The sequence below is a fragment of the Prunus mume genome, linkage group LG8 (genome assembly GCF_029339155.1).
Source record: "Prunus mume cultivar Tortuosa linkage group LG8, ASM2933915v1, whole genome shotgun sequence".
In the NCBI taxonomy this organism is placed as follows: domain Eukaryota; kingdom Viridiplantae; phylum Streptophyta; class Magnoliopsida; order Rosales; family Rosaceae; genus Prunus; species Prunus mume.
In genome coordinates, this window is record NC_142705.1 from 20,375,634 (window position 1) to 20,392,578 (window position 16,945).

At 38.6% G+C, this 16,945-nt stretch overlaps 3 protein-coding genes across 5 annotated transcripts; all 3 read left to right on the plus strand.

The window, feature by feature from the left end:
* Window positions 1–5,291: 5,291 nt before the first annotated feature.
* LOC148914996 (uncharacterized) lies at window positions 5,292–7,163 on the plus strand. Its single transcript, XM_089043542.1, has 2 exons — window positions 5,292–5,594; window positions 6,171–7,163. The coding sequence occupies exons 1-2, from the start codon at window positions 5,423–5,425 to the stop codon at window positions 7,022–7,024; spliced, it is 1,026 nt and encodes a 341-aa protein (XP_088899668.1). The 5' UTR covers window positions 5,292–5,422; the 3' UTR covers window positions 7,025–7,163.
* Window positions 7,164–8,666: 1,503 nt separating this feature from the next.
* On the plus strand, window positions 8,667–12,647 carry LOC103339120 (uncharacterized). Its single transcript, XM_089043541.1, has 8 exons — window positions 8,667–8,805; window positions 9,000–10,351; window positions 10,753–11,099; window positions 11,189–11,392; window positions 11,693–11,853; window positions 11,965–12,056; window positions 12,170–12,272; window positions 12,398–12,647. The coding sequence occupies exons 2-7, from the start codon at window positions 9,052–9,054 to the stop codon at window positions 12,214–12,216; spliced, it is 2,151 nt and encodes a 716-aa protein (XP_088899667.1). The 5' UTR covers window positions 8,667–8,805; window positions 9,000–9,051; the 3' UTR covers window positions 12,217–12,272; window positions 12,398–12,647.
* A 409-nt stretch (window positions 12,648–13,056) lies between these two features.
* On the plus strand, window positions 13,057–16,649 carry LOC103339109 (syntaxin-51-like). 3 transcript variants are annotated; one of them, XM_008242388.2, is made up of 6 exons: window positions 13,173–13,308; window positions 13,847–14,068; window positions 15,340–15,545; window positions 15,635–15,735; window positions 15,853–15,897; window positions 16,195–16,649. In XM_008242388.2, the coding sequence occupies exons 2-6, from the start codon at window positions 13,854–13,856 to the stop codon at window positions 16,318–16,320; spliced, it is 693 nt and encodes a 230-aa protein (XP_008240610.2). In that variant the 5' UTR covers window positions 13,173–13,308; window positions 13,847–13,853; the 3' UTR covers window positions 16,321–16,649. The 3 variants fall into 3 exon arrangements, with proteins under 3 accessions (XP_088899758.1, XP_088899757.1, XP_008240610.2); XM_089043632.1 differs by having other exon boundaries at window positions 13,057–13,328; window positions 15,635–15,897; XM_089043631.1 differs by having other exon boundaries at window positions 13,136–13,308; window positions 15,635–15,897.
* The last annotated feature ends 296 nt before the right edge of the window (window positions 16,650–16,945 follow it).

Consider the following 16,945-nt stretch of genomic DNA (forward strand, 5'->3'; position numbering starts at 1 on the left):
TTCCTTCATGGGTTTCCCCCATAACTTTCATGTATTCTTCCTTTCCGAGGCACCTTAAAAGCACCTCATCCTTGCTCTTTCGGACCAAATCTTCATTCCACATAAGGTAGTTTAAAGCCATGATTCTCACTCTTTTCTCGGAGGGCAAAGTTGGATATCGTAGATAGGTCATGATAGGATTTCTCCAATCATCTTGATGATTGTGGCACTGACATCTATCTCCATCCCCGCCGTAATGATGGTAGGCTTTTCTTTCCTATCCCGATGATTCTTTGTACACAATCTTCGGCATTTGTACACTGTTGCCACTTGGGCCAATTCATTGGCAAAATTTTCTTCCCTTGGGATATGTTCCCAAGTGGCTTCGTGAATCGAGGAAGATTCCTAGTCGCCTACCAAGTAGACACCAAAAGAAGGGCTTAGGCACTTGTATTCCCAAAGAATTTGTTTCAAAACCCGATGGAATCTCCCGACTTTCCACAGATTGGATTCCTAGTTCTACCAGTATTTCTAAGCCAATGATTAAGGCCTCATATTCTGCCCTGTTGTTGGTGCATTGGAAATCCAATTGGAAAGAATAGCAGTGTCTGATTCCAAGTGGTTCTTCCAAGACAATTCCTGACCCCTGAAGTTATATCAGTTTTTGATCCATCAAAGTATAACTTCCAAGGTGCAAGATGAACTGAGTAGATAGGATTGTTGAGGCAGGTGTGAGCTCTGGTCAATAGATCTGCATTTGCTATGTCTAGAGAGTCCATATTTTCAATCTCCTCTCCGGGATGATCTCGCTAGGAAGTCTGCCACAGCTTGTCCTTTGACGGCTTCGAGGAACATATCTGAAGGCAAATCTGTCAAGGCCAAGGTCCATTTTCCAATCACGCCTCTCAAGCATTGGTCTTGTTAGCATGTATTTGATCAGATCTGTTTTGGCAATGATATAGATGGTGTATGGCAGCATGTAATGTCTGAGCTTTACAGCAGTGAAGTACAAGGCTAGGCAAAGTCTTTCAATTGCAGAATATTTTCTTTCCACATCATTGTAGTTCGCTTAGGTAATAAACCACTTTGTTCCTTTCCTTCCTTGTTATCCCAGACCAATAAACTTCCAATGGATACTCGATCACGCGATATATAGAGCTTGAGTGAGTGCCTCTCCTTGGTGGGGACAGAATGGTGGATTTGAGAGGTAATGCTTGATTTCCTCAAAAGCTTGTTGGTGCTTTATTCTTCCCACTTAAAGGTTTGTTCCTGTTTTAATCTTAACAAAGAAGAGAAAGGCTGGATCTTTCCTGCAGAATTGGATATAAATCTCCTCAAAAAATTAATTTTTCCTAAGAGACTTTGCAATTCCTTCTTGTTCCTAGGTGGCAAAGCTTCTATGATGGATCTTGCTTTGTTTTTGTCGATCTCTATGCCTCTTTGGTGGACCAAGAATCCTTAGGAAATTTCCCTCTTGAACTCCAAAAACACACTTCTTTGGGTTCATTTTCAGTTTATGTTGCCTCATTCTTAGGAATGCTCTTCTTAGATCTGTCATGTGGTTTCCCTCCTCTGGTGATTTAATCACAACATCATCAATATAAACTTCCAGGGAATGTCCAATCATATCGTGGAAAACAGAATTCATTGCCCTTTGATAGGTAGCCCCTGCATTTCTCAAGCCAAAAGGCATTACAGTGTATTCAAAAGCACCTATATGCCCTGGACACATGAAGGCTGTCTTGTGGATATCTTCTTCTGCCATCATGATCTGATTGTAACTCTGCGTTGCCATCCATAAAAGATAGCATCTGGTTGTGGGCAGCTCCATCTACTAGCATGTCTGCCATTGGCATAGGGTACTCATCCTTGGGAGAGGCTTCATTCAGGTTTCTGTAATCCACGGTTCCCAGCGCCCGATTTCCTTTTAGAACCCGGTACAATGTTAGCTAGCCAATGGCAAGATAGATGGCGGGCTCGATGAATCTTGAGCAGCCTTTCTATTTCTTCTTTGACTTTCAGATTCCTGTGGTCCATGGAAATCCTTCTTACGGCTGCTTGACCGGTAGGTATCCCTCTTTGATTGGCACCAGTGTTCTACCAATTCCCCTGTCTAATCTGGCATCTCATGATAATGCCAAGCAAAACAATTTTGAACTCTTGCGAAGTGCAACGAGTTCATTCTTAAGTGGCTCTCTCAATAGTGCTGCGATAAAGGTAGGCCTTGGATCCTCCTCTGCTCCTAAGTTTATTTCCTGCAAAGGATCTTCTACCTCTGGCAGAGAGTCATCCAGTGCGGCTGGTGCAAAATCTAGCACTTCCTCCTGTAGTTCTTCTTCCTCCTGGCTTTCCATGCTTTCATGAGTGAATTCTGCCATATTGATGGTGAATTGCTCAAAAAACTTCCTTTCCTCCCAAGATATATCAACAATCTTTTGTAATGGACCGGATTGTTGCAGCTCGATCCTTTTCCTGTTGATTGGGACTAGACATTAGTGCTATGAAAATTTAGGACAAAAGGTCTGTTCCAATCCTCCAAGGAATTGGTTAGACCTTCTTCAATGAGCCTCTGGGCCGTGACACCATGGGGCGGCTTCAGTTGACTCCAAAGAAGGTGAAAGGACCAAGGTCATCATGTTAATACCTTGCCTCACAACACATGGCGTAGGTAGAAATGGCCGTGGATCGCCTCTATTATCTCCATGTAGCCTTCTTCATTCCATAAAGCTAACCCTTCACCACTCCTTCTATGGCAAAGCATTGCCATTCTTTTTCATCCCGCAGGCTGCCATTGTCTTGACTTTTTCTCCCGCAGGCCGCCTTTGCTGACTTTTTATCCCCAGAGGCTGCCATGTGGGATTGTTCCCTCTTGATGCTGGATTCCCTCTTCCTATTATGTTGGGCCTTGGCCTGGATGTGTCAATTTTTGGCCCAAGCTTTTGTGAAGACTCGTGTCTATCCATTAGACCTGGCAAACGAGTCATTAACTGGGTTTCGGTCGTGTTCGTGTCAACCCATTAAGTTAACGGGTTAACACGACACGACCCGTTAAGTTAACAGTGACAAATACTAGACCCACACGACCCGTTACAATTCATGTAATATCCGACACGACCCGTTAACCCGTTAAGAATAAACCAGAAAAAAAAACTATCACGCTTCTCTGCAGACACACCTTCTCTCTTTTTTTCCCCAAACCCCAACCCTAATTTTTCTTCCCTCTTTCCCTCTTTATTTCAGTCTTCTCACCCCAAAATAGTATATCTCTCTCACACAGATATATTAAAAACTCAACAACTACATAAACTGAGGAAGAAAGAAAATTCAAAATTGACTGAGAGAACCAAAACCAACAACCTCCTTCTTGATCCGTGATGGATGGGCTGTGAAGTCTATTGAGTGGAGAGAAGAAGAGCATAAGAGAATCTTGACCAAAAAAGAGCAAAGAAGCAGAGAAGCAAAGAAGAAGAGAAGAAGAGAAGAATGGGAGGAAGAAGAAAAGGAAAAGGGTAAAGAGGAAAAAGACAAAAAAGAAAGAAGAAACAAACACGGAAAGAAGGAAACTAAAGAGGAAAAGGGGAAGAAGAAAAGAAAAGAAAAAATATTTTGCAAAACTACCAAATTACCCTCCTTAACGGGTGGATGTGAATATTCGCGAATTGACCCAACCCGTTAGCTTAACGGTAGCTAACGGTTCACCGCTTTTCAACCACCCCATTAAGCTCAACCCAAATCTGATAATTTCAAATGCGGTCGTGTTAATCTTGGTCGTATGCAATATTGCCAGGTCTACTATCCATACCACAACCTTCATAGAAAGCCCCATGTTTCTTATTTTACGGGCTTTGGCCCACGTGTAGCATGGCTTGGAGTTAGGATAGCAGTCTTTTGGCTTGGCGTTGTGTGCTTATTTGACATATTCATGCTTGAATTCTTATTGTGCTATAATTGGCTATGACCAAACTAAATTGCACCTAACAGGTTGATGTGTGTGGGCTTACAGGGTTGGTATGTTTTACGAGTTTGTTTTGACCCTTCAAGCGTGACGGGTTTGCATGTTTGCTTTTCACATACCCCCATCGGGCTTCTATTTTGGCAAAGCATCATGTTGGGTTAGGATTAAGCTTGGGCCTAGCCTAGGATTTTTTTTGGGCCTCAACAACATTTTCGGTGGAGTTAAAATTTTTCCTAAGTGTCAAATTGTCACATAAGTCATCAAATTTAAATTTAACATCTACCTTGGAGATGTTAAATGCAAAATGTTAAATTGAATTTGATGACTTATGTGACAATTTGACACTTTGGAAAAAATTAAACTTCACCCAAAATGCCGAATACCATACTATTTATTATACTTTTAAAAGAAAATGGGGCTCATATAATGCATAAAGTTTGAAACGAGAGTAAATGATAGTGGGGTCCATGACTAAAAAAATTTTAAAATAGTATTTGACATCAATCTTTTTGATATATTATTTTGGACATATCTCTTCCAGTTTTTAAATCCATATCGGATTTGACTATTTGGTTGGAGTAGGTTTAACTTTCAATTTTGGCCATTTCATGTCCATGTGACAATTTGACATATTAGTTGAAGATGCTCTAATGATTGATTAATCTTCTATATCTATATATATAAAGCAAAAGGCAGAGAACGATGAAACATTCAAAATACCAGAAAATGCTCTTAGTTAATGCAAACATTAAAAATTTAAATTATTAATCAAATGAGGATAATATGGTGAATTCACACTTTTTCATATTAATTCTTTTATATAAAAAAATCAGATAATGAATCCTATTTTTATGGAATACAACTACCCATTATTATTTTTAATTCTAAAATAAATAAATAAATTAATTTTTTTAATTAAAAAAAAAGCCTATTGCAGGCGCGAAAGGGAGGCTAGTATATAAATAAACTTAAAAATGAAACATTCAAAAGCTTTGAAAATACCCATGGTTAACAAACACCACAATCTAATATAATGAGGATATAATTGTAAAAAATAAATTTGCTAAATTACAAAATTAAAAAACAAATTCCACTTAAGTAATTAAGGGGTAAGTGGTTAGTGCCCACTCCACCTCATTCATCTGTCTCCGCTACACCGACATTCCTCTATTTTTTGTTTTTAATTTCTTTGTTTTTTTTAATAATCTTTTTATATGTGAAAATTGTCCTTTATAAAAAAATAAAAATAAAAATCAATGGGTATGTGTCTAAAGTAATTTCAATTTATTGGGCCTCCATTTCTAATTCAGCCCAAAACCCGCTCAACTCAAAACTCCTCAAGTTCCCGAAAATTTGAAAACCAGTCCGCGCTAATACGCGAAACCTATCTCGACCGTCCATTCCCAAACAGCCAAATCTCTCTCTCTCTCTCTCTCCCTCCCTCCCTCTGTAACTCAGTGAATCGAAATCCATGGTTGAAGTGTGAAAATGCCGACGACAGAGAAGCTGTTGGTGCAAATCTTCGAGAGGAAGAAATGGATCGTCAACCAAGCCAAACACCAGGCCTACCTCTTCGAGCAACACCTCACCTCCAAATGCCTTATTGACGGAATTGCCCCTCCTCCATGGCTTTTGTCCTCCTCCTTTGACCCCAATCATGGTGCGTACTACTTTCCCCACCTTCAATTCTATCAGTTCAAAGCAATCATACAATTTTTTCTTACTAAGTTTTACCAAAAATGCTTGAGAGTGATCTTCCATTTTCATAATTTCTCTACAACTCTTGCCATTTTCACTTCGAATTGCGTGGTTTTGGAAGGCATCGTTTTAATAACATTGTTAATTGTGTTTCTTTAGACTGAAATAGTTTCTGTGTTGTTTTGATTTTAGTAGCAATTAAGTTTTTAGATGATGAAAAAAATGATCCCTGGGTTTTTAATATTGCATTATGTATTAGTATAATTCGAACCGTCAACGATTTATTAATTCTCTGTTTGGTTTCCAAGAAAGTTCGTAATTCGGGATATTATTTGTAATTTGAACGATACATCAACTGGTCATGACAAGTATCTCAGAATGGCTTCAGTGAATAGGGGATTTCAGTTCCACGGCCTGAGCTAACACACACACATCTGTACTGTATGTAGTATATATTTTTTGCTGTATGTATGCAATGTCCTTGCCCTTATGTTATGCCTATGGATTAATTAAGAATCTTTTGATTTGTTCATTACAGTATTGAACAAACCAGAGCTGATTTTAGGATTTCCACTCCCTCGCACACAGCCCGTGATCCATTTTACTGGTAGCCATTGCCCCGTGTTTGACAAGCCAGTTCCTACAGCTCACAGTGGGGAGCTACCAAATGGTTTGTGCACTGAACGTCATGGTTTTGACAGAGGTTTCAGTGCAGGAGAGGAGGTTTTGATTTTGCCACACTGCCCTGTAAGTAATGCTGGGTGTGCCTCCAATGGCGTTCCTCAAGACCAGAGAGAAGAGGATCCTAGTGTTACATCTCCAGAAGATCAGAAGGATGCAAGGATCTCAGACATTTACCACAACCCAGCTCTATCACTGGCTAGATGTGCAGGAGATGAGGTATCTATTTTGCCACAGTGCCCCATTAGTAACGCTCGTTGTTCCTCTGATTGTGTTCCTCAAGATCAGAGAGAAGAGGATCCGAGTGTTACGTCTCCAGAATATCATAGGGCTGCAAGATTGTCAGACATTTACCCTTACCCAGCTCTATCACCAGCTAGAGGTGCAGGAGATGAGGTTACAATTTTGCCACAGTGCCCCATTAGTAATGCAGGAGCTTCCTCCAAAGGTGTTCCTCAAGATCAGAGAGAAGAGGATCCAAGTGCTATTTTTCCTGAATATCAGGGAATGCAAAAACCTCGAACATTTATCATGACCCAGATCTATCACTGGCTAGAGTTCAAAGATCCAAGTCCAGGCAAAGAGCTCTCGCAATTCGCAACAGTGCCAATAAAAGCAGTTCACAGGTTAAGAACAACGTTAATGGTTGTGCTGGTGGGATTATTGGGTGTGCGATATCTTTCCTACAAACTGAGCATGTTGATGAAATAAACTTAGTCAAGCCTCCTGATACATGTGATAATCTAGAGTTAAGTGCAGTAAATGGGGAAAAACATTCAAGTAAGGAGAATTCTTCTGTGGAGTTTGTCTCCAGAAGTACTGGGTCACAAGTTGTGCGTAGTGTTGAAAGAACAGCAAAAGGTTCCAGCTCCTACATGTCTGGTCAAAGAATTGTAGCAAAAGATGCCAGCAGCAACATATTGGGTCAAAGAATAAACCAGTCAATGTCTGCTGCATCGAACAAGTCTCATGATGCCCAGAGAACTCAAATATCTGCTGGAACGTCTATTCCAATTCAAAGGGATCTAGAACTATGTGCAGTGAATTCAACAGATTCTTCAGACAAGTGTGGGGCAGAGGACAATTCCCAGGTTTTGGATCACAGGGGTACACAGTCCAGATCTGCTGCTTCAAACAAGGATTTGCCAGAAAATCTGACTCATGGGGTTGCAGGAATCAGGCATCTGGATATGTCCAGTACTATGGTACAAGAGGTACCCTGTACACAAACCTGTGAATTTGTTGAAGTTGCAAGTGTTGGAGAAACTGAAATTGATCCTGATGGATGTATTGAAGCTAATCCTATTCGTTCTGGATCTACCTTGGATGGTAATGGGCTTAGAAGTGGAGGAGAAGTTTTACACTCAAGGCAGCCTGCTGATTGTGCTTTTGTGAATCCCAAGCAACTTAATTTTGATGACGTGGAAGAGTCCTGTTTGAATGGAATTTGTACTCCTGCTCTTAAGAAGGGAATGCAGGGAAGGTCATCAGAAAAAAGTTCTCTTTCCTTGATGCATGCTGAAAACATAATGGCTGAAGGAATAACTGTCAATTACCAAGACAATTGTAACACACCACTGGAGATGAGTTTTCTGGGGGGTCGGGAAGTTTCCGTCAGAGGAAAGGAGCTCCAGAGTAGTTTATCTGAAGCCCCTGAAGGGCAGTTGCATAAAACTGGAAGTGCCTCGAATGAAAATGCTGCCTCATCAGTAAAAGAGACATCCAATGCTCATAAGGATGGAGCTGCCAATACTTTGCTAGAAAGTGGCAAAGTTCAGAAATCCTTTTTGACAGATAATCCAATGGGCTTGCAAGTAGCCTGGGAAAGTTTGGTTGAAAGCCTGTCTAATGTTAATGCTGCAAAACCAACTGAATTGGTCACAGAAGAGAGTGCACTGTATTCTCATGCCGTTAGTAATCCTACAGTATCAACGGATTCTGATTTTACTATGGTGTCCGAACCTGGTTATTTCAGAATCCCGGATGCAAAGAATCTTGCAGTTGAGAATCCTTGTGCTGCTTCCATGGATGAGATGAAGGGTAACTTGCCTCAGCCGATTATACATTCACACATTTCTCCAAACTATGAACTGTGGAGTATTGGTGATAAGGGAGATGTAGGTTATACCAAATCAACTGAATGCCAGATTGCAGAGAAATCCAAAGGAAGAAGTTTTAGCTCTTCTATGCAGGGTTCATGGCCTCAGCATAAACGAAGAAAGATTGAGCACACAATAGTTGATGATCTGTCTTCTTCACGGGACTTGATAGAAAAGGTTTTTCACACCATCAATAGAGATTCTATTTGTGGAAACTTGGGAAATGTAGAGCATAGTCCGAATGCCGTACTAGAATCTCAGGGCCTTTCAATTTCTCAGGAGGATGTTGTGAATTCAGTTGTCAGTGGAATTCCAGTTGAAGAAACACATCAAAATGAGGATCACCACATGATAGAGAGGTCTGAATCTTCACCTAAGGCACATATGAAAGAGGTACTCAATTTTCTGTTGTGCATTGCTCTCTCTCTCTCTCTCTCTCTCTCTGAGCTAAGCTACTTCCCTTATATTGTTACTATCCTATTTAGTAGTCTTGTTTTATTTGGGAATTCTGTTTACTTGTTTTCTTATACAGGTTGCTTGTCTGCTACTATATAATATGTTCTAATGCATAAGATTGTGTTTCACAGGGTGAAATCAGCGTGGGAGGGGGACAGAAGTGGGAATGCACCGTTCACTTTTATGCATGAAGAATTGGAAGCATCACTTCTCTCAAGTTTGATGAAGCAGGATGCTGGCCCGTCTCAAGATTGTTTTATGGAGGAAACAGGAGTAGTACATCCAACTAGCATTATTGTTGATACAGGAAGTCCATGCATAGAAGGGAACCATGTTTCTCTTCCTCTTGAGGATAATCCTACACTGGGAAATGTTGACAATTGGACTTGCGCTGGAAGAGCCATGCAGGAAAAGAGATTTGATCTTGGAGGGACCAGAAATTTTTCATATTTTTCAGTTGGTTCTCCACGTGGCCAATCCTTGGATTTGATTGGTGGTGATGGTACAAAGCCTGAGCTTGAGGGGTTCATTTTAGAAACAGATGACGAACCAACAAGCATTGCTCGAGAGGATATTAACTTTGATGAGTGGAACCTTCCAAGCACTACATTTGAACGTGCCAGCATTTTGGAGCAGCTTTGCAAATCTGTTTGCATGCAAACTCCAATGGCATGCTTTTCAGCTTCAAATAAGTCGCACAAAATTCCAAATCTCTATCAGTCTGTTCCAACTGGGCTTCTAGAGGGTGGTGTGGATATGAGGACCACCTTGCCAATGAATGATGCCGTCAAGCCGTTAAAGGATGGTCATAGTTGCTTGAGTGAGGAAGTTGGCCAGGCGTTTAATGGAAGGTCCTATTCTGATTGCCTACCAAATCGTAGTGGTCAATCTGGTTGGGACATTAAGAAACCTTACATATCGCCAGTTGGGAAACTCTGGGATAGAACTGGTTCAAGCACTAGCAGTTCGGGGAAGCGAGGGAGCTTAAATCCAGAACTTCCCTGCATTAGTGAAGAAAATGAGAATATAGATGAGGTATCTGCTACTTCCCGAGGTGGCATTGTTTCAGAAGTATTAAATAGCTCAATACAAAGAGTACCACTTGCTGACATTACTGAAATTCCAAACCCTCCTGCATCAGTTTCGAAAGCTGAACCGCATGCTGATAGACTTAGTCTAGACTCAGTCAACGCTGAATTCAGCTTAACGGGGACTAGTAAGAGCTTCAAACTGAAGCATGGAATCCAAAACAGCATCAAGAGAAGATATAACAACAAGGAGAACCTGAGCATATCACGAGGAACAAATGATATTAAGAGGACCACTGGACCACTTCGTAAACCAAAATTATCTGGAAAAACCAGCTTGAGAAAAGGTGGTCCAAGTTTGTCAGAGTGGGAGCCTAAGCGTAACAATATTGTGTCCAGTATGACTTCCTTCATTCCTCTTGTTCAACAGAAACAATCAGCTGCAGTTGTAACAGGTAATTTCTTACTAGTAATTTTAATCATGAAGAACCGTCAATTTTAGAACTTTGGAATTGCATTACATGTACATATTCCATATGAGTGTATTTAGAGTGTAGATCTTAACTGTATGTGGAAACTGGACTACAGTATGGATGATCGTTTTGTTTTTACTGAATCGAGGAGTGTTATGTTCGGAGCTGTAAATTAGTTTTGCATGTCTGGGATCATTGGGGTAATAAAGTATTTTATTGGTAAACTTGTCATGTCGGTAGGAGGTTGACAATGATTCACCTGTTGTTTGATTGCATCATTGTGAATGTCTGGTGAAGATTTTGGAATCTTTTTCTTTTCTTTGTTTCTTCTTGTTCTCCGATGATTTGGTTCAGTATTTGGAGCTTCTTGTGCTTTCTTATAGGGAAGAGGGACATCAAAGTGAAGGCCCTGGAGGCTGCCGAAACTGCAAAGCGTCTTGCACAAAAGAAAGAGAATGAGCGCAAGATGAAGAAGGAAGCCTTGAAGCTTGAGCGGTCAAGAAAGGAGCAAGCGAATATGAGGCAGTTAGAGCTGCAAAAGAAACAGAAAGAAGAAGAGAGGAAGAAAAAAGATGCTGATATGGCAGCAAAGAAAAGACAAAGGGAAGAGGAAGATAGGAAGGAGAAGGAAAGAAAAAAAATGCGTGTTGAAGCACGGAGACAGCAGAGAGAACATGAAGACAAGTTACCAGCTGAAAAAGAAGATAAAGAAATGAAACGCCAGGCCATTGTATGATTCTTCATGCCATGTCACCTTTTATTAAATCTATCTTTTTGCTATATTAGAAATCACAATCAGTATTGGACTGTCTTATATAGGATGGAAGAGGACATGAGAGTAAGAAATCTAAGGATGAAACAGCGCATAAGACAATGGAGGAAGAAAGGGAATATGACACTTTCAGGAACATTTCAGAGACTGAGCCTAGGACTTCCAGGGTTTCAACAAGTAATGCCAGAAGAGAGAGTATTATCCATGAAGAACACAGTTTGGCCTTGAGTAATTTTGGATATAGCACAGTGGTAAATGCTAATGACTTCTTAAGAATTGATATTCACCTTATCTTAGGATCTATTGCATATTGTACAGCATAGGAGGCAATTAAACCCATTCCTCTCCTCTGAAATAACATGTATTCATATGTTGAGTGGTTTTACTTGCGTAGTTCATACTAGGGAGGCCTATGTGTAAGAAAAATTTCTGAGCTTTTACTGCAGGCTGGAGGGTAACTAACTACTAACAGCTTCATGAATGGCTGCATATTTCGTGTACATTTACTTTGTCTTTACAGCTTCATGCTGATACTTCATATGATCTTTAAGGTACTGAGCAATGTAGACAAAGCAATAGACAATGGGAAGTCCGCTGCGAATACACATCAAGAACAGTCTTATGAAATCTCTCCATACAAAGAATCAGATGATGAAAACGAAGAAGATGACGATGTTATACCAAATACTAAATTTGTTCCATCATGGTCAAGGTAAGCTTTTCAAATTTTTTTTTTTTTTTGGTTTAGGTGAAATACAGTCTTCAAATTATTGAGCTCTGCAATCACCTAACTTATTAATTAGTTGTTTCTTGTTCTCTACAGTAAAAATTGCCTGGCTCTGGCAGTCTCTGGCCAGAGTGGAGCAGACCCAGGGGCGATCTTCCCCCCAGAAAGCTTTTGCAGTATATCTGAAGGTACTTTTATGGTGTAAAATCATTCTCTTAGTAGCTAGCTATGGCTTTGGCCTTTTGGCCTGCCAATTTTTAGGTATTGCTGGACTAAATATCCAAGTTATGCTCGTTTGTAGTTCTCTTGCCTCGGAAGCATCATCTAAACTACAATGGAATGCGTTAAACTCTATTCAATCTATTCTTTGCTCAACTAGTCGAAGAACTTTTGGTCAAGAAGAGGTAACAGTCGCACTCTGTCTGCATATTACCGTTGGAATTCATTAGGTTGAAAGTTTGGTTAAGCATTCCTTAAATTTACAAGATACATTGTTTTTTTTAATGTATTTATGTTTTGTTTGTGGCAGATTTTCAAAAGCCTATTTGAGCAGGTGATCCCTCCAAGCCAATTCGTAGCTGAAAAATGTAGAATTATTGTGATGTATAGGATTCTCTTGTAAGTGTTATTGAGCTAACATCATGGATATTTAGAACAGAGATTCTAACGCAAGATTAAAAAGCCAGACTATTTGTGCATTGTTATTTCTTTGGCACCATACTTTGGTCAACACTGATTTTGCAAAGATTTGTTCATCTTATTGCCAGCATTTGCTCATCTATTTTGTCGAAACAAATATCACATTGTCGTTAACTTATTTATTGACGTCTTCTGGTGGATGCTAATAGTACGTTCCGATTAGATAATTTTGGCAAGCAACATAAGCTCGTATTTCTTCTCATCCTGATGGAGATTTCAACTTCTCTTGTATAAGGAATGTTCCAAAAGCATAAGCCCATCTCTGTCTAGGCATACGATCTCAGAGTTGTTCAAAATTGAAATAGTTCAAATCCGATCTAATAAAAAATTCATGCAAGCTCAAAATTGAAATAGTTCAAATTGGACCAAAGAAGTCATACTTACATGGACTTATAGCTGAAGTTGTTAGGGTATTTACATTTCCATCCAATATTCTAGGATCGATTTTCCTTTCCCAATGTGACTTGTATAAAAAAATTATTAAAAAATAAAACAAACACACAAACTATCATGAATGCGCATTCATTGGATAACAGACAAAAAAATAAAATAAAAACTCTCTCTCTCTCTTTTGTCTGTTTGTTTTCGGTTTTGTTCTTTTGGTTGGATTTGTTTCCTCTGTCTATTGTACTTCCTTTTCTGGGAAGCAACGAGGCTCCTTCTTACCTCTTCTCACCTTCAAGTCCACGCCTCTGTTTCTCCAACGCCCACTCTGATTCGAATCAAAATCCCTCACAACAAGTAAGATTACATCGAATCTGGTAATGTCTTTACTATTCTTTTCTCTGTCCGTCTACAATTGGAATTGGTATGAACTAGAACTAGTAAATTAAAATTGAAGGAATTTATGATTATTGTCGTTGACACCTCTAAACCCTTGCAGCGCTAAAATCAAATCTGGGTTCACTGAAAAATTGTAAATATATATATATATATATATTATATATATAGTTACCTGTATCTGCTCAGTGTCAGCATGCTAAGCTGACATGACCATGTGTTGTAAGAAATTAATGTATTATCTGCTTTTAAATTTTAATGATGATTTTGGTTTTAGGTGTACACTACTTCTAATTAGGCTATATGATCATGTAACTGGATGGATATGTGTATTCATTAGGTAATTTAAAATTAAAAATGTTTACCAAGAGCTAGAAGTGCTTCTGACAGCTTTTGGCAGAAAAGCTTAAAACAGAAGCAGTCCCAAATGGGCACTAAACCATGTGCTTAGTGGCTATGCGTACGTTCATACTAATATCAATATGTCTGGTATTGGCAGTAAAGTAATGGCATCTCCTGACTCGTGGATGCGAGAATTCAATGATGCTTCAAAGCTTGCTGATGAAATCAATGGTATGATTTCTGGAAGGAGTTCATTGCCACCCTCTGGACCTGAAACACAACGTCATATGTCTGCAACTCGAAGAAAGGTTACAATACTAAGGACAAAGCTTGAGACTTTGCAGTCACTCTTGTCTAAACTTCCTAACAAGCAGTCAATGTGAGTATTCTCGTAGAGTTCAATTCCTATTCTTAACTCATGACCAATATTTAGCTTGAATTTCCTTTTGTATCCCCCGGAACTTGTTAGTGGTTTTACTCCAAACCTCATTTCGTAGGAACCTAAAGGTTGTTCGATTTTATTATATTCCATCCATTTTCTTATCAGAAAAAATGAAATACTAATATAAGGTTTCAATTAAACCTTCCCCATCATGGAATGTGAAATGTGCAATATAAGTTAATATTACTTCAAGGATGACGTTGGAACTAATAAAAAAAGAATGTGAGAAGTTCTTTGATATGTTTTAGTAGTAGTCAATTGGAACAATGACCTGAGAATGAACTACTGTCGTAAACTAGTTGATCCAGGTTGTAGAGGGAAAAGGAAGGAGACCAAATATAATGACAGAAGAAAGATTTAATATTTTATTTAGAATGTTTGTTATTTTGTGCATAGTATCTCCTTAATCAAATATCTGTTGATTCGTTCTATGTTTTTAACAACTAAACATTAATTCACTTAAGTTTATCTAGTAAAATCTTTTGTGATAGATAGATGGTCGGCTCATAATTACTTAAATAAGATTGGAATAGATTGATGGATTTTTTTTTCTTGTTCATGAAAGTAGTTCTAATCATACAAAAATGGATTTTTTTTTGTTCTGATCTGAATTCTAAAAAAAACATTTGTACAATGGGATATCAATTAATGAATGGTGATCTGATTGTGTTCATTGTAGCATATGTTTGTGTATATTTGATTGCATTTATGAATATACAATGGTTTTAAGTTTGAAAACTCAGAGAACAAATATATGTATAAAAAAAATTATATATGATAGATAATGTTTTCTACTGAGACAGTCTGAAGGATTCCTGGTCTACTGTTGCTGTAATCTTTTTTCTTTGGGTTCAAAATTGCTTATTCACTTGTACAATTTACTAATGTCTATAAACCCTAACTTCTGCTCTGTATTGCTGATGAGTCTGTATGATGTGCCCCTATAGTGGTGCGTTGTAATGTGGTGTTTCTCCTGAATTGTGTCAAAACGCATGTTTAGGTATCGAATATCGAAGTCATGGGATTAGGATTGCTTTTTTGGAAATCTGAGAGGATTTTCGTTAAGATGTTTACTAAAGTCAAATGAGTAGCATGTAATGGTAGCAACTACTTTTGTGCAAGCAAAAAAGGTTTTCTGTTCATATGGTACTTTATTTTAGCTGGGTTTCACTCTTTGTACAAATTATAATTGCTGCTGTGATAAACAGAACAGGGAAAGAAATAAATCGTCGTAAAGATATGCTCAAAAATTTGAGTTCTAAAGCTGATCAAATGGCTATTGCTCTCAACATGTCGAGCCTTGCTAATAGACAGAACTTGCTTGGCCCTGATAAGAAGATGGATGATATAATGAGCAGAACGGCTGATTTAGACAACCATGGTCTTGTTAGCTTTCAACGGCAAATCATGAAGGGCATGTGATTGTAAATTAAATGGTTTTTACTTTCTGTAATAGTTGATTTAGTCTGCGACTAATGGTAATGTGTTTTACATTCCTAGCAGAACAAGATGAAGGACTTGAAAAATTGGAGGAGACAGTTATTAGTACAAAACACATTTCGTTGGCAGTAAATGAAGAACTTGATCTGCACACTATGCTTCTGGTTGAGTCTTTTGCTGATTCTCCAATTTACTTTATTATGGTGTCTTTTATGTCCGACCAGAGTTGCGATGAAGACTTCTGCAGTTTTTTTAACTTGTCTTTCTTAAACAATATGCAGGATAATCTGGACCAGCATGTGGACTCAACAAATTCCAACCTACAGGTTATCATTACCATATTATTGCTTGCTTTCCTAGCTTGAATTTCATGGGACAGCACCAACATTCGCATAGACATATAGTTTTGAATAAACTGACCTCTTTCTGGCATACATAGTACCCACCTTAATGATCAGATAGTCAAAGAGAAAGAGAATATAAATCTCAACACTTTTTTGAACAACAAACCCTAAACAAAATCTGTGTATTTTGGTATCGTTTCACCCGATTCGATTTGTTATACTCCTCCACTTTTATATTTAATTAAATTTAAACTCACATTGACATTGTTCTTGAAACAGCGGGTGCAAAAGAAATTGGCTGTGCTGAACAAACGCACCAAAGGCGGTTGTTCTTCTTTGATCCTACTGTTTCTTGCGGTTGTGATTTTAACAATTGTTACCTGGGCATTGATTAAGTACTTGTAACATTACATTATCAATGATCAACTTGCTAATGTTGGAACTAGAAGTGATATACTAAGTTGCAAAAGCATGTGTCAACAAGCTCCTCCTGCCTTTGGTTTAAAACTTGTAAAAAGTAAAATGCATAAATGCACAGGGATTGAGAGATTATCAAAGACGTCCACAGTACATCTTGGATTTGCTCTGTTTGATTGATTACCTAGCGTGGGCTGCAAGTTTCATTGAGAGGTAGAAGTACTATTTGAAAATGAGATATATATTTGTTGCAGTCTAGCAATTAACTTGCTTAAGCTCCAAGCTTTCTAAAAACCATTGCTGGTATTTGGAGATCATGGCTTGATGTACCGAGGACCAAAGATGCACGGATAAATGCTCTTAATTACTTGAGCTACAACCCATTTGCTGCTCTTAATTACTTGAGCTACAACCCTTTTACTGTTGTTTCTTCTGGATCCTTTAATGGCACGTACTTGATTGATTTCATGATTGACAATTAATAAATGCATTTACTCTTCATATTGTCAAAGCTGGTTTCTTTTCCTTTCTTTTCTCTTTTTTGTTTGGCTTTGTTTATCAATTTATTAATAAAAGAAAATAATGAAGCAAAATAAATTTAAAAGAAAATATG